General features: G+C 37.6%; 2 protein-coding genes across 5 annotated transcripts; one reads left to right on the top strand and one right to left on the bottom strand.

The window, feature by feature from the left end:
- Nucleotides 1–2,095: 2,095 nt before the first annotated feature.
- On the top strand, nt 2,096–8,544 carry LOC18427062 (calcium and calcium/calmodulin-dependent serine/threonine-protein kinase). 4 transcript variants are annotated; one of them, XM_020662797.2, is made up of 9 exons: nt 2,212–2,496; nt 2,632–2,691; nt 3,734–4,564; nt 4,967–5,021; nt 5,350–5,460; nt 6,689–6,921; nt 7,316–7,523; nt 7,693–7,752; nt 8,175–8,544. In XM_020662797.2, the coding sequence occupies exons 3-9, from the start codon at nt 3,846–3,848 to the stop codon at nt 8,349–8,351; spliced, it is 1,563 nt and encodes a 520-aa protein (XP_020518456.1). In that variant the 5' UTR covers nt 2,212–2,496; nt 2,632–2,691; nt 3,734–3,845; the 3' UTR covers nt 8,352–8,544. The 4 variants fall into 4 exon arrangements, 3 of the variants coding, with proteins under 3 accessions (XP_006836183.1, XP_020518456.1, XP_020518455.1); XM_006836120.4 differs by having other exon boundaries at nt 2,096–2,691; XR_016046386.1 differs by having other exon boundaries at nt 2,100–2,691; nt 6,714–6,921.
- A 167-nt stretch (nt 8,545–8,711) lies between these two features.
- Nucleotides 8,712–15,251, bottom strand: SQD1 (sulfoquinovosyldiacylglycerol 1). The gene is made up of 4 exons (XM_006836119.4): nt 14,924–15,251; nt 10,669–11,748; nt 9,082–9,488; nt 8,712–8,925 (listed from the first exon to the last, which is right to left on the bottom strand). The coding sequence occupies exons 2-4, from the start codon at nt 11,692–11,694 to the stop codon at nt 8,910–8,912; spliced, it is 1,449 nt and encodes a 482-aa protein (XP_006836182.1). The 5' UTR covers nt 11,695–11,748; nt 14,924–15,251; the 3' UTR covers nt 8,712–8,909.
- Nucleotides 15,252–17,037: the final 1,786 nt, after the last annotated feature.

Here is a 17,037-nt window from a genome sequence, read left to right as displayed (position 1 = left end):
ATTATGAGAGAGAAAGAATCTCTATGTTAGTCTATGTTGGGGCGTGCTCCCTAGGGTCTTTTTAGGAGAGAGAGAGTAAAGAGAGTAAAGAGAGAGGGGGGTGGTCCCTAGGGAAGAGAGAGAGAGAGAGTTTATGGGAGAGAGATGTGTAGAGATGGATGGGAGAGCACCCCTATTTATAATGAAATTTTGGTTTAGGGTTTTTTTAAGGTTTCCCATAATTTGCCTATTTCTTGATATTAAATATGAACCGTTGATCAAGATGACTTGTGGGGTGAGAGATTTGAGTCATTCATTCTATAGATAAGCCATCAACATTATGGAAGGTGCATGAACTATTATCCCCCTTTCCTTAAACCATTGTCCCATCAATATATTTAAATAAATTAATCTATTAAAGATATAGTGCATACCATAAATTGTATATTCCATTTCATATTTTCCATAAGAATATTTCAATAATATAAGTCAAGATATTCCTTCAAGATAAGCGATGGTCAATATTTCCTAATCAATATTTGACCATATGCTACAAGATATAGTTACTATATTTAATAACTTGAAGACAAGATATAGTATCCAAGGGTGGGGCGTGCCGCCCATGTATGGTATGTGGGGCCCCACCTAATACCCACATGGTGGGCCCATGTGCACTATGGGCCCCCATGTATTTTTTTTAATAAATATTTTAAAATTAAACAAAATGAATTTTAAAACATTATAACTTTGTAAATTAATAACTTCATTTTTATAAGTCCAAAAATAAGAAATAAAATATCAAATGACTTATAAAAATTCAAATAATAAATTTAAAATAATTTAATAATAAAAAGAACACAATTAAATTAATATGATGGGAAATGAATCCATATGGTTCAGGAATTTAATCAACGATCACTAGGTACTCCATCTTTAACTACAGACCATACTTGCTTTATCGAACCGACCCAGTGTTTCCCTTGACCCACAGTCCAAGCAGGGGCTCATTAGCGGGTCACCAAAGTCTGGTCGATGAGCCAAAGAGTCACAATCCCAGTCTGTGGATTACAGGTCCTCCCCTAGAGACAAGTCAAGGTCTCCACGATCTGATGCGACCACAGCTCTATAGCGCGTATGAGTATCTCTCGCACATGCATATGCTTTACCCAAAGGTGGATATCTAGCTTTCCTGAACGATCTATCTATATGCATGTCGTGTAATAGAACATGAATGAGGTTTTGGCCCCCGTCTCTGTAGGCCTATCATCATACACAAGGGTTATACAGTCCCTCGGCTCACTCATTTAGGCATAAGCTCCGACCTCATCAAAGGCTAACCCAAAAACCCTTCTCGGTTTATTTTTTATGCCCAGGTACCTTGGGTTTTCCAACCGACTAGCTTAGATCGTCATGCACAGTCTGGTATCCACAAATATCATTTGCTTAGTATAGTCTTCGAAGGACCACACTCCTATTGAATTTATGTTCCACTATAATATGTGTTTTACATTACACACTCATAAGGTCTTTAAAGGCCACATAAACCCAACAATAAGTTAGGTGGCTTTTGATTATTTTCCCTATTTTAAATAACATAAAAAATAATTTCCACCAACGAAGAGGACATCATTGGTACCAGACTGCCAATTTGGATGAAAATCAGTTGGGATTTATGATTTAAAAAATGGATTAGTGACTTGGATCGGGCACTCAAAAAGTCTAGATTGGTTAATCGGAGGTCCATATTGTTGTTTTAATTTGAAGAAAAACAATGAGCCGACGAAAAAACAAGTGAAAAATCAGTGAACTAATAAAAACCTGATCCAGATTGGTATCATTGTTTTAAAAGTTAATGATCTGGACTGTCAATCTGGATAAGAATAAGTCAGGACTTATGATTTTAAAAAAAATGGATGAATGACCCGGATCAGGCACCCAAAAATCGGTATCGAACATTAAATCGGCGGTCTAGCTCAGTGTTTTAATGTGAAAAAAACCCAAAAATAGTGAAAAAATAGTAAATTGGTAAAAACCTGATCCAGATTGGTGAATCGGCTGGCAAAAAACCAAGCGAAAAAACAATTCTCTCATAAAAATCTGATCCAAATTGGTGTATCGGCAGTCGGGATCGCTGTTTTTAGAGAATCATCGTTTTAGTGTACCCCACTAATCGGGTTTTTGAAACAGTGTTGGCATCAATAATAACGACAAGTTGAGCTGGTGTTAACGTGTACCCACGGGATTATTTTATTGGCGCTATTTTGTTTTGAAAATCAGAGAGTTTGACATTCTCTGTGTCTGCATCCTCTCAACTCTTTGTTCTTCTCTTCTCTCCGTTCTTCTCACTTTCATTGAAAATAATTCATTTAATTTGTCATTTTTGTTTAAAATTTCCTGAAAATATTTATTTATTGATTTTTTTAACATTTTATGCCCATTAATTCTTCTGCATTTTCCATTTCTACTTCTCTGCTAATTCCATATTTTAATCCCTATTTTAATGGCAACCATCTCTAGGTCAATCCCTACCTCTGTCCAATTATTTCTAGGGTTTTTTTTACTGCTACTTGCTCTGGTTTATACGTAAATTTAACTGGTTTGTCTCTTGTCTTCATGGGTTTCGAGGACTAAAACTAGTGTTTCAAATTTCAGTACCATCATATGAGAATCAAGGTTTATTCTTTCTGATTCACTGGTTTTCTCTGGTTCTTTGTAAGTATCCACCTTGAATTTCTTAGTCTTTTATTCCTCTTTTGGCAAATTGCTTTTGTTTAATTAATCAATGGTTTATTATTATAAGGAACAAAATTTGATTAATGGATTGACTGTTTCCTGGGATTAGGGTTTTCTTGGCCTTTTCCTCTCTCACATTTGGACACCGTCAAGGAATTAAGATCAAAGCTCTGAATTAACCGTTGTTTGTTTCCTTTTGGTGTTTTGTTTATGTTTGATTTGAATATGTTGGATTTTCTGTTGTATTGGGGTCTCATGGATTGCTTGGTTAAGTTGATATATTGGTTTTTTATTGGTGTCTTGCTCTGTGGAATTCATTTTTTCTGCCTGCTATTTTGCTAAGGTTTAAATTTAAGAAAAAGGTGAGATTGAGGAACCATGCTATTTGAGTTTTTGAGATTTACAAGAAAAGGTTTGGACTGAGATTTTTAGGGCCTCTGAAGGTTGGCTATTTGTCTTTCTTCAAAGAATTCGAAATTTGTTGAGAATTTAGGGTTTATGAGGGTTTCTATGTTTCTGCGATTCTTTATTTGCATCCAGTGCACTGGAATATCAGGCTTTACCTACTGTTGGGTTCTAATGCTTTCTCTATGATCTGGTTTGTGTTGAAATTCCCTCTGAGATCACTGAATTTTGCTCTTTGAACCCAGATAGCAAATTAATCACTTCAAACATTTTCTCGAATGATTATATGATTGTCTTTGTATTTTCAAACTATCTTCAACTCAATTTTATTATTTATGCTCCAGTGAAATTAGTTCAAAACTTCAAATTTATTCTCTTTTTCTCTCTATATGTTCCCCATTTGGTTTATGCTCTTTCTTTATAAGTTTGACATTCTTGTTTCTAGTTCTATTGGTTTAAACCTTCATTTGTCCTGAAACCAGCTATTGGGTTCTAAAGAATTTGACTATGTCAGTTCTGTCAAAAAAAGAAATCCTTTTGGATTAAGAAGTTACTCCATCTAGTTCTTTCATTTGACTTCGGCTTAGGATTTTACTTGAATTTCTTTAAATTACAGAGTCAAGTCTTGGTTGTATACAACCCCCGAGAAAAGGAAAGAGCCTCTCCATTTATTGAACAATTCGGTCACAGTTCTGCAAGAGAATCCTTTGATTCTCTTCATCTAACAAATGTTCAAGCAAGAAAGGAGAAGATTGATAGATGATTATGAAGTTGATGAGGTGTTGGGAAGAGGGGGATTCTCAGTTGTAAGAAAAGGAGTCAGCAAGGACAATGGGAGCAAAACTGAGGTGGCTATTAAAACCCTCAAAAGAGTAGGCTCCTTACCGCTGGGAAATTCGAGAAACCAGTCTACGCGATTTGGCAAAGCAGCCTCTGGATTACCCACATGGAAACAGGTTGCGATCTCAGACGCTTTGCTCACAAATGAGATCTTGGTCATGAGAAAGATTGTTGAAGATGTTTCTCCTCACCCCAATGTGATCCACTTATATGATGTTTATGAGGATCAAGGTGGGGTTCATTTGATTTTGGAGCTTTGTTCAGGGGGTGAGCTATTTGATCGGATAGTTGCTCAAGCGAGATACACAGAGGCAGGAGCAGCAGCTGTGGTCAGGCAAATCGCGAGTGGGCTGGGGGGTCTTCACCAAGCAAATATAGTCCATCGGGACTTGAAACCCGAGAATTGCCTTTTCTTGAACAAGAGTGAGGATTCTCCATTGAAGATTATGGACTTTGGGCTTAGTTCAGTGGAGGATTTCACTGACCCAATTGTGGGTTTGTTTGGGTCAATTGATTATGTCTCTCCTGAGGCATTATCACAGCGTAGGGTTTCGGCTGCGAGCGATATGTGGTCTTTGGGGGTGATCCTATATATCCTTCTTTCTGGGTAAGTGAGAATTGCATGTATATATCTGATAGATATAAGGGTACAGTAGTATTCTCATGGAACATCTGTATGGTTATGGCACACCAGCATCTTATGGAGTAGGATATCCTAGTTTTCTTAGTTTATTTGTAGTTAGGTGTTTTTTTGTTGCAAAGGTTTCCAATTATCCTTCTTCTCAGTGAGATCTTCCTGAAGTCCATTAGTTCAACCAGAAACCCGCAATAATCTATTTTGCCTAGTTAACTACGTGGTTCCATTTCCTGTTGTAATCAAATGCTTCTTTGGGCAGTTGACAAAGAACACTATTTTTCTTTGACATGGTATTTAAGATTTATCTCAATTTAATTAATTTCAGGAAGGTACACTTATTATTTAATTCTTTGTATCTGTTTGATGCCTCAGGTACCCACCTTTCCATGTAACATCCAACAAGGAAAAACTACGCCTTATATTAGCGGTAAGAAGATTCATTGAAGTCGCAAATTTGTGCATGTCACACCGAATAATGTGCTTTAGAGTAATTTTAATTTATCTAATTGTGTAGAAGATGGTAGTTATTGTTTGGATCATAGAGTTCGTCATTCTCAGTATACATGGAACGAGGAAACTTATGCGTGAACTTGTTTTCCTTATGATAATTCTTGTCCTGCGCTGGCAGAGGATTAGAATAGTTTCCATGATTATACGATCTTTCTTGCTTTCGTTCAAGTTTCATATCCAAAATCCAATGCAATTTTGAAGATCTGTTTTCTATTTACTTTAACAAATTATTTTGTGCAATCCAGGGAGATTTCAGCTTTGACGAGCATACTTGGAAAACCATCTCACCATCAGCAAAGCAATTGATATCCGATCTCCTGGCAGTTGATCCTCACAGGAGACCTACTGCCAAAGAGGTGTGACCCTGATTTCTTTGGCACTTGAGAGGCCTTTTGTGCATCCTGTCGTATTCCATTCTATACTAATTTGTTTCATCTTGCATTCTTCAAAGCCTTCATGGGTTTTAAACTGGGGAAAGGAAAGAACATAATAAATCAATGGACCATGGAAAACCATTATTCATTCGGGTCATGACCATATAATGAAGTGATAAATGGTGATGGTGAGCTAGTGGGACCCATCAGAATGGGACATCATCTCATTGGTTGGTCCCACTTTTTCCAATCTACATTCTTCAAAGTTGTGGGGGGGGTGGTAAACATTTCAGTGTGTTATAATGGCGAACGATAGTTTTATATAATGCCGTTATAATAGGTGTAATGCTTATTCTTCGGTGATGTTTGCTGTAATGGCTGTTGCAACTGTAGTGACTGTCATAACTATGAAAATCACATCATATAAAACCTTGCCATCCATGTCATTGGGGCCAACCTCAGCTGGTTATCGTTTTCCATTGAGTTCTTTTTTGATGGGTTCAATGTGCATTGAATTAGAGTGTACTTTCCCTTTTCTGAATTACAGTGTCCATTGGCAAGATACTATTGCCAATGGCAGAAGTCCATCGCAACTAGTGCATTGCACGTGCATGTGCACACACACACACAGGCAGTCCCCCTGGGGGATGGGGGGTTTGATGTGATTTTTCCTTTTGAAAGTCATTTTAGGGAATTGAAAATGAACCTCAGGAAAAAGTGCATTTTAGGTAATTGAGGGTAGAGAGGGAGCTTTTACGTGAGTGTTGTTGGATAATTGGATCTCCTATTTGTAGAGAGACAGACTTTCAGCTCACAATTTCCGATTTAGATGAGTTTCCTCTTAAGAGTAAATGGGATTAGTTGAAACTTGAAATTGAGTATATCTATGTAAAAAATGTAAATTTAAAAGCTATCACGAAATTTTGTCGGATTGGTAAAAGCTATTAGAAAGAGGTTCTTTCATCAGTATGATAAAAAGAAGAGCTCGGTTCATCCATTTGATAAGAAAAGGTTATTTCATCATTATGTTAAAAGAAATGAGAGGTTATTTCATCATTTTCTCCATATGGACCAGAGACACGAGGGTGTCTCTGCTTTCGTGATATTTTTCAGTATGCAAAACAATGGTGTGTGTACCAACCTCTCTCTCTCTCTCTTTCTGTATGTGAATTTGTATTGAATAAATTTTATTAAATTGATCTTGAAACAGCTTCTTCTACATCCCTGGGTAATAGGGGATTCTGCAAAGCAGGAGCTCATGGATGCCGAGGTGGTTTCTCGATTGCAAAGTTTCAATGCTCGCCGTAAGTTTCGAGCAGCAGCAATAGCGAGTGTTTGGAGCAGTGCCATGTTCCTTAAAACAAAGAAACTGAAGTCTATGTTGGGCTCCCATGATCTTACTCCTGAGGAACTTGAGAAATTGCGGGGTCACATTAAAGAAATGTAAGCTAGCCCTCTATTGAAAATTTGCTCGTCTTTATGTATTTTGATACTGAGAAGGAAAACAGTATTGAACTTGAATTTTTGGCGCAAGGCTTGGAGAAAGGGATAGAAGATTTGGGAGAATCAAGTCTCCCTAATTTCCCCCCAAAAATAATTGAAAATTCCCATTCTCTTTCCTCTATGAGAATGATAAATTGTTTTTGGGCAGAGCCCGGTGGGAGAGAGGATTGGAAGAACGCAGTCTCCCTAATTTCCCTTCAAAATAATGTGGAAATTTCCCTACCGTCTTTTTTTCTATTGAATTATGGCCACATCTCAATTAGTTTTTCTGTTTATCACATAACTTTTAGGTGACCTCTCTCCCTCTCTCTGAACAATTTTTTATTGGATGCAGATGCGCGAACAGAGACAGCGCAACACTGTCAGAATTTGAGGGAGTGCTAAAAGCTATGAATATGCGTTCGTTACTTCCATTTGCTCCTCGCATCTTTGACCTGTTTGACAACAACAGGGATGGAACTGTCGATATGCGAGAGATTCTATGCGGCTTCTCCAGCCTCAGGAATTCTCGTGGCGATGATGCTCTTCAGCTCTGCTTTCAGGTATATGACTTGCTTTCTTTGCTCCCGACCAAGATTGTGAATTTCTTGATATCATGAAAATATGGAAGGATTTTCAAAACTGAGAAAATAAATGGAAGTTTCCATCTTTCATATAATTTGGGAAGTATATATTCATACTTCTAACTTTCCAATATCATTTGGTTCTCAGATATATGATACGGATGGATCCGGATCCATATCCAAGGATGAGTTGGCCTCAATGCTCAGAGTATATTTCATCTTCTTAATCTGCACTGTATATTTTACTTGCTCAGCATCCACGTTTGCATCTCTCTCAATTGTTTTGGGTGAAGAAATTCAAGCAAGTGGATGCACCTGAATCAGTTTTCCTTAACATGCAAAGTAGGGATCAATATTGTTGAGTGATAAAAGTTATGAAAGAAGAGAAAAGAGAAATGCATAAAAACCGAGGACTTGCCCGATTTTAGTTTTAGTACTCGAGTCTGAATGACTTGGGTGTCTGAGAACAATGCTCTTTAAAAGACCGGATATAAGTGTAACATTTTATAATCTCACCTACACATTCGCATACATCCATGACGTGTGTGTGTGAGGGAGAGAGGGAGGGAGAGGGGGGTAGAGAGTTTTTCTATATGGAGAATTTCTTAACTTGCGATTCATGACGTGCAGGTTTTGCCGGAAGAATGCCTGCCCCGGGATGTAACAGAGCCAGGGAAGCTAGACGAGATATTTGAGCGCATGGATTCAAATAGTGATGGGAAGATAAGCTTTGAGGAGTTCAAGGCTGCCATGCAGCGCGACACCTCCCTCCATGACATCGTCATCTCCTCCCTCCGTCCCTTCTGATGCAACCCAATCTCTCTCTCTCTCTCAAAGTAGAAAACAGATGAGGTCCTAAGAGGGAGGAAGTTGTACATGAGTTCGAAGTAGTAGTAGTAACAGGTGCTCTATATCCAGGAATTGTTGTAACCTATGTTCTCTCTCTCTCGCTCTACAAATTGTATGCCCTCGCATGGGAATGTATTTATTTGTTTGGATACACCGACTATTTTCATTGGCCTTGTAATGTTGTTTGGATTTGGGATAGCGAATTTAAGGGCTCCTGTATGTGAAGTTAACCAGAGAGAGAGAGATGGAAAGAGAGAGCAACATTTATCAAGCACAACCAGAAAGAGAGAGACCAGTGAGTCTCAAAGTACACAAGAATGCCAAAGAAGAAACATATTATTTTCCTGCCCTCGAGAGTCATTAACAAGGGGAAATTTACTAGTAGTTTAGTACATCTTACAGATCAGTCAACCTACACTATTGACCTCTGTAAATATACATAGGCAGATCTTCGATCCATATTCCACAGCTTGACGTAAACATCAGCTCTTCTCAAATTTCAGACATTGACATTTCTCACCACAATCGTGATCTACACAAGGCATATTTGATGAAATTAGTGTTCTAACCCCAAAACCCTAGACCCCACTCTAAAACCAAACACATCGTCTTGGTCTTTATAAAATCTGAAAGCCTCACAATCCGTCCAAAGCCATATTTCATAACACGGTAGTGGATATAGACTTACACTATGGTGGTAGGTGCAGCTTTTGGCTTCGCACTAATAGCTTTCCATGAAACGGCAGGCATGATTTGAGACATGTCAACTCGGTCTTTGTATTGCATTGCGAAATTGAGGAGCGAGTCCAATAGTGAATCAGAAAGGAGGTGGGGTTCAAGCCCTAGCTCCATGAGCTTGGTGTGCTTAGCATTGTAATAGTGCTCCTCAGCTTCTACTCTTGGGTTAGGTACTGAGGTTGTTTGGACTTCAAGCCCTGCTTTCTTCCCTGCAATTGTGACTAATCGCGCGAGATCGTTTACTGAGAATTGCTCGGTGAATTGATTAAAGACTCGGAATTCACTTGACTTTGCTGGATTGGCAATGGCGAGCTCAACACATTGGACTGTATCCCTGATGTCTAGGTAACCTCTGGTCTGCGGGTTCAAAAAAGGAGAAGTTAAGATATTCTGGATGCCTTCTATAAAGAAATAATAAGGGTTTTTGTTTATTAGCAAGAAAAACACGAGCTTTTTTTTTTTTTGGGTTGTAGAATTACAGCTTGATATGAGAAACTTCCCTTGAAGACACATTACTGCAGGTCAATTCAAGTATTAAGTATCAAACTAGGAAAAAAAAAATAGTTATCAAAATAAAATAAAACTGACTATAAAATCAATTTTCCTTTTGGTTATTAAGTAAAAAGAAGACCTGGTTACAGTTATGCTGTATATCTGAGAAAATAAGTTCTACAGTTATCAAATGGCTCAAATGTCGCACTCAAGTGGGAGAACATATAAGCAGGAAGGTCTATACCTCGTGATTAAGTTCGAAAAACCTAAAAACTACTAAACACGAAGAAACCAGCAACACCGCTAATTATAAAGAACAAGAGAATTCTCCTTGCAACTGTTTCCATTAGGTTACGGGAATTGCATTAGGTGCTGTCATAGAAAAAAAAAAGAAAATTCTCATAAACTCTTTTCGATTTTATGATCAGTAAGTAAAATATAATTATCCTCAACTCTTTTCTCCTGGGGCATTTCGGAATTCAGTTAACTGTTTCAAACGTTTTCCTTAGTTACTGAAACTTGCAGGGTCACAAGCGTCTAGTATTTTACAACCCAGAGCAGATTATATTTTGCTATTTGTTCCACAAGTCAGTTATAATCTACCAATTAGATGTTTAAATGTTCTCATTCACATTTAGAACAATTGAGAATGTACTATAATAATCAGAGAAGCATTTTTGGGAGAGATTCTGGTCAATTCTTGATGCAAAAATCAGGAGCTTGGCATATGAATACTCTGCAAAACAGATCCATAGGCACTCTACATTCATCAAGAAAACCAAAGGAAAGAAATAATATAATATAATGCATATGATTATAGAAAAGCTCTGGCTCTTGAGCATTATCACCATCCAATCAATTGTGGTACCCCGATGGAGAAGAGTTGAGGCCAGAAGAACATGACATGATCCAGGTGGTATGCTCCCACAGTCCACCAACTGTTTGGATGGTGATAACACTAGCTATCATGGCTTCCCAATAATCAACTGGATCGTAGTATACATTCCCAAAAACAAAATTAAAAAAACCATTAAGTCTCATATACCTGGCCACCTTTTCCATAGACAGTGAGTGGGTGACCCACAGCAGCTTGCACACAAAACCTGTTCAAAGCAGTCCCAAAAACCCCATCATAATCCAACCTATTGCATAGCTCCTCATGCATTGCAGTCTCCTCAGTCCTCACTCCGTACACCACCCCCTGATTCAAATCTGTGGCCCTCAAACCCCAAGCCTTGCAAGCAAATGCAATATTATGGGAATCATGCACCTTGCTCAAGTGATAAAATGAGCTCGCTTGCTTCGGATAGGGCAAAGTATCGGTCCTCCCATTATGTGTAATTGTAATATACCCTTCTTCTATGTCGATATTTGGGGTTCCATACTCCCCCATCGTGCCCAACTTCACCAAATGACACTGCCCTTCTGAGAATTCCTTAATTGCAAAGAGAGCATTGAGAGTCCCTATCACATTATTGTGTTGGGTATACACCGCCCTCCCTCGATCGATCATCGAGTATGGAGCTGATCGCTGCTCCCCAAAGTGGACCACAGCCTCTGGCTCGAAGGCCTTGAAAGCTTCAGATAGAAACTCAAAGTCACATATATCGCCTATAAAGAGAGGGATATGTTTATTGGTGAGTTGAGCCCACCTCTTGGCCCTTACATGGATAGATGAGATTGGGGTGAGAGAATGGATACCAAGCTGTTCATCTATGTGTCGCCGAACTAAGTTGTCTAATATGGCTACCTCATAACCTTTGTTAGAGAGATGGAGGGCAGTGGCCCACCCACAATAGCCATCGCCACCAATGACCATTACACGCTTGGGCTTGAAGGTTTCAGAAGAGGAAGAAAGATGGGTGGTTTCTGGCTTCTTTGTTGGGGTTGTGGTTGCAGCCGAGGCTTTAAGTGTGAGGCTCTTTCTTCTTCTTTGTGCGTTTAGATGTTTAAAAGAGGAACTAGAGGTTTGGAGAGAGGAAAGAAAGGCACATTGAGTTAAGGGTTGGATGGGTTCGATGTGGTTTATTAAGGGACTAATGGTGAAAGAAGCTGGGAGTAACAGCGCCATTGGATACTTGGTTTTTCGTCTTTGTTGAGATGCTTAGCTAACAATGATAAGAACCTGAACACAATGAAAATTTTGAAACTGTTTGAAGGATCGTTAAGGGAAGAATATCTAATAACAACATCCTAAGACATTAAGTCCCCCTTCAATTATGCATATTTGAAAGTAAAACAGAGCAATGGGTAAAAATTACAACGTACAAATCAGTATTCACATACATAAAACATATACATGGTTCACTTTTCAATATTTTTTTTGAAGGGCAAAAGGGTTTTTCTGACCTGAGCCAAATATGAAGACTGCAAGGACAATATAACATAAAACAAAATGAATATGAAAGCCAGATCCATAAGTCAGCTAACTAGCCAAAGTGTTGTAACATTTTCAGCATAAAATTCATTACTTGTGCTTTTTAATGTTTTGTTTGACCCTTCATGCAATTAATAGATTCTACTACAATAGTCCCTCGGATTCGGAAAGAAATAACAAGAATGGCTGACCCTATAGCAGATTCCACAGCTACCACTATTGGAACCAATGAAGCAAATGATTGACCCGCTGAAAAATTGATTATTTGTGTTCATATTTTGCTTTCTACACTGTATTATAAGACCCCATAAGTCCACAAATGTTTGGGGGAATCACAAATAGACCCAATTTTTATGCAGGTGGGCCTGCAGGCATGCCTGCATCTTGCACTGTTGGATTTAGTTGGACAGTGCAGATTGCACCTACAAACATCAAAAAATTTCGATTCTAACCGATGTTAGCATCGGTTTAAAACTCTACCTTATTTTGAATTTTACCTTCTCTTTTGGCTAGTATTCCAGGTTTCCCCTTCAAAATAACATAAAGGTGCCTCAGATGATCCCCCAAAAAAATTAGCAAGAAAAGGAGGTGTAGTGACTCTTATGGGGGCCCACGGCTATTTATAAAACCCGCAATGCACTAATATGAGCCTCATGCACATTATGGAAACCTATGTGTGGTAAGCAGCACTCCCAGCAGCTTACTCCGTTTGATGATGATTTTCTCACGTGTAACGCACTATTATGGGACTCATGCCTATTATGGAACCTGCAATAATAATGCATTTTACATAAGATCCATGCACTTTCGAAAACTCAATATGGAGACCACCCGAAGGGCCAAATCAAATTAAATTTTGACGGGTGCTCTTTTTGCAACCCTGGTCCAGCTGGTATAGGTGGACTGTTCCATGACAAAGACAACAACATTTTTACTTTCGCTCTAAGACAACAACATTTTTACTTTCGCTCTCCATCCCAATTGGGATCTGAGATTCTATAGTAGGGGAAGCTTCAGCTCTATGGGAAGGACTCAGAAATTTCAATCCTGTGAGGGGCCTCTCTCTTACCATTGAAGGCGATTCGTCCTGTGTGATTTCCTGGGCCTCAGCCTCTGCTGCCTGGCCTTGGAGACTCGACAGTATTTTCGAGGAAATTACCCGTCTCAGTAGAATCCCTCTTGTCCGTTGGAGACATATTTGGAGAGAAGCAAATGGCGACGTTGATGCCCCAGCCAAAGCAGCTGCATCTATCTCTAAAGGTGGTTTTCAGGCCTGATGTCCTCCTCTCAGCTTCGGGCCTGCCTTTTTTGGGTTTTCAAATCAGATATGTATAGCATTTTTTCTTGCAGCTATGCCTTTGTAATCCGTCTGTGGATAGCCTATTTTTTTGGTTGAAACCCTTCTGTGGGTTTCAGTCCCCTCCTTGCCTATCTTTTGTACTTAATTTCTTTTGATCAATAGAGCTAACATATTGAAAAAAAAAAAAAACTCAATATGTACCAAATGTTTATAATATTCTATTGTATTTGGATGATTTTCCTGTTGTAAGTTATTTATGTAACCCCTATAATACTTCAGAACAAGAAATCCAAAAGGAGATCAAATCTTTAGAATCTACCCCAAAAAGAACATGATCATGGTGGTAATTTACTAATACTCCCAATGACAACATTATGCAAAATTACTAGAGTTCTTTGTGTATAGCCATAGGTTCTTAAGAAATCACAGCAGATATTTTTCACTACACAAACAGGGCTCTGTGCAGGAACCTCGCCGTGGGTATTAATTTTTATAAAATTTTACAAAAGTTAAGGAACTAATCCTTGTTTAGCGTATATCTATTAGTGACTAAAAAAGGCAGGCTCAAGCAGGGACTCGCAAGGCTAGGGTCCCAATCCCAAGTCACCTAGTTCAACCTGAGGCTGATCCAGACCAAGGAGCTTTTAACAGAGATACTTAAAAAATTATTGAAAAAGGATAGACTCCAATGACTACAAGTTTCTTTTTTTTTCCTTCAGATTCCTGGTTCCAGACCCAGATTGACTATGTTGAATCCTAGTCTGCCTTGCCATTTTAACTAATATCTACAACAGTGTTGGGGGACAAGGACTCAAGTTGGGACTCGTCAGGGTCGTGATCCCTAGTCGGGTCTGTACAAAGAAATCATCATCACCATCATCATTATAGCCGCTTTCCCAATTAAGTCGGGTCGGTTGTCTGTACAAAGAAATATATTCAATTATTCTGAACATGCCAAACTCGCCTGGTTCCCGCATGGTTTGTTTCAGGCTCAGCAGCATGTCAAGTCCAAGTGGACTATCTACAATGAGACCTAGCCATAAAGAACCTCACTAAATATGCTCTTTCATTCCTTGGGGGCACGAAGCTCGATTTCAGGTATAACTTTCGAATCACAGTTCTATTTTTACCTTATAATTTGGAATTTATTTCTCGTCATTTATATCTCATAGGGATGTAATAGATCATCATCATCAAAGCTTTTTCCCAACTATTTGGAGTTGGTTACACGAATCCTAGTCGGCCATTCTGTAATGTATATAGATCACTCTTCTGAATTACATGCTCCTCACTTTTGCCTTTTTACTTTGTTAAATGTTTTTTCTTTTAATCACTATTAGGAGGAATAACAGTTAGTGCCATAAGAGACGACATTAAAGACTGAAAATTTCTCAGAAAACGAGATAACTTCCCAGAAAATTACTAACAATTTTTTTCGGGTAAATAGAAAATTGCTAACAATGAATCAAAATGGCTGAATTTCTGGTTCACCTAAACTGCCCATTCTATTTCTACAAAAAAGGAAAAAAATAAATAAATAATGAACAAATAAGTAGATATATGCAATTTTCAAGTAAATTTCCGAGCATGAATGACTGTAAATGACTTGATAGAAAGGATTACCTCTTCTTTTGTTTCTTCAAGAAAAATTCCCAGAATCTCGGGCCAAAGGTTCAATTTCACATGAAATCACTGGAATTTACTGTAAAATCCAATTTTGATGGGGCTTTTTATCCTTTTCACAAGAATAAGCCTTCTAAGTGTGAACAGCTCAAGAATGGAAAAAGAAAAACTAGGGTTTTACGAGGTAATGAAGTGACAATGAGAGTTTTGCAGAGTGTTCTGGAAAGAAACTGTAGAGAGAGAGTGAGGGGACTTCAGCCGCTTAAAACAAATCGCAGGTTTCTCCTGCAACAAGAAAAGAACAAAAAACATAACAAAACTAATTTCCGGGATAAAACGGAGGATACCATGTAATATTCCTTTTTCGGTGACAATGGCTACATTAACCCTTGAACTTTGAATATTCTCTGCTCTGCTCGGGTGCATATACCATGCTCCCGAGGGAGCATAGTTTACTTCTACTCCCTTATGGTGCTTGGGAGGATTTCCTTTGTGCGCAAGGGTGCCGCGGTCCGAGTCCGACGCTTGCTATGAGCGTTCCCAAAGTCGATTCGGAACGCTTAATCGGACATGAGCTTGGAAGAGGTTTAACTGGTTTAATTGGTAAACCGACCGATTCAACCATTCTAACTGGATAAGTCTTATGCTGTTAAAAAAGTAAAAAATACAAAAAATATTTTACTAAAATATAAAGAAACATATAAAAAGTGATTAAAACAAAACACATTCAAATAAAGTTTGAAAATATATAAAAACAAATGGATTTTAACCCATTTTATATTTTTCAATAATCATTTTTAAAATTTTAAAAAAAGATGGAAAAATATAAAATTGAGTATTAATAACCAAAACAATTTTTAATCCTTACCATAATATAAACAATATTTAAAAATGCATTGCAAATCAAATTCTTTATTTTTGAGAATTTATATACTTTTTTTTTTTTTAAATACCAGTTGATCACTCAAACCGCTCAAAACCGGAATCCGCCAAGGTTAGCGGTTAGATCGGGAAATTTTACGAACAATGCTTGGTATACTATTTTTGGAGTGGACCGACAGCTTTTGGTATATACTTTTTTGCACAAGGGTGCTACAGCTCACACTTGGTATACTATTTTTGGAAAGGCCTTCAAACTATTAGTGTTTTTACTCGAGTTATTTGCTATAAAAGTTAGTTTTGAAGTAAAAATTGGGATAAAAAAATTAATATTTTTAGTATAGGTTTCAGATAATGATTTGGGGAGCTTTGCTATAAAAATTAGTTTTGAAGTAAAAATTGGGATAAAAAAATTGATTTGAGAGAAAATGTAAATACTTACATTAATAAGTATTTCATCTCTCTATCTAAAAACAAAATTGCTCGAAAAGTTATTTTGGCTGGTGTTCAACTACTCGGGGAAGTCCTCTTGGAATCACCAGTGTACCCCCAGTTGGGTATCCAACTTGGGAATTTTAAAAGAAATTAAAGAAAAGAAAAATGATAAATCTATTTGTAATATGTTTTTTTTGTGTTCTATCATTTTGATAAAATTGAAAAGTATTTCGGCCTTAAATATTTATTTTAACATTTTCCCATCTTTTTTGGATGGATCCAGTTTCTATGCAGCCAAGTCCACATATATCAAAATGCGAGCCTCTAAATAAATTTATCTTTGAGATGGATTTTAAGACTTAATTTTTAAGGACATGTAATCTCTAACATAGAGAGCATAAATATGAATAAATAAATAAATTTTAAAAACTAAAAACAATAATTCTAGTAAGCGTTTCCATTGTTTTAGATGGAACACCTACTTGCATCCATCTTTAAGATGGATGCATTACAATTTTTGGACCGCATATGTAAAAATGCAGTCCAGCCTGCATGAAACAATTTTTTTTTTTGGATTATTTAAAAAATACCTTGAGTCACAAATTAATTTTTTAAATCTATAATTTTTTTACTACTTTTTAAGCCTCATTTAGATGTGTGTTGTTTAATCTTACTTTAAAGTTTAAACATATATTTTCTATTTTTTTGTATTTTTAAAAAATTTAAACACTTGAACATCGGCAGAAGTCGGATTGGACACAGACCCAAAATAGTATTCAGGTCCAGGTTGCTTGGACGCT

This window comes from Amborella trichopoda, chromosome 1, assembly GCF_054954075.1.
Source record: "Amborella trichopoda isolate Santa Cruz 75 chromosome 1, AtrichopodaSantaCruz75HAP2 v2.0, whole genome shotgun sequence".
Lineage (NCBI taxonomy): Eukaryota > Viridiplantae > Streptophyta > Magnoliopsida > Amborellales > Amborellaceae > Amborella > Amborella trichopoda.
Note: the sequence above shows the minus strand (reverse complement) of the source record. Positions and strands in the feature narration are given on the sequence as shown.

Bases quoted from the DNA above. Each gene is read 5' to 3' on its own strand.
- LOC18427062 (XM_006836120.4), top strand. From the start codon at position 3,846: ATGTTCAAGCAAGAAAGGAGAAGATTGATAGATGATTATGAAGTTGAT. The intron at 5,461-6,688 runs GTGTGACCCTGA...ATCTTGAAACAG, and splicing joins GGAGACCTACTGCCAAAGAG to CTTCTTCTACATCCCTGGGT. The intron at 7,753-8,174 runs GTATATTTCATC...CATGACGTGCAG, and splicing joins AGTTGGCCTCAATGCTCAGA to GTTTTGCCGGAAGAATGCCT.
- SQD1 (XM_006836119.4), bottom strand. From the start codon at position 11,694: ATGGCGCTGTTACTCCCAGCTTCTTTCACCATTAGTCCCTTAATAAAC. The intron at 9,489-10,668 runs GTATATGAGACT...TTGAACCCGCAG, and splicing joins TCTATGGAAAAGGTGGCCAG to ACCAGAGGTTACCTAGACAT.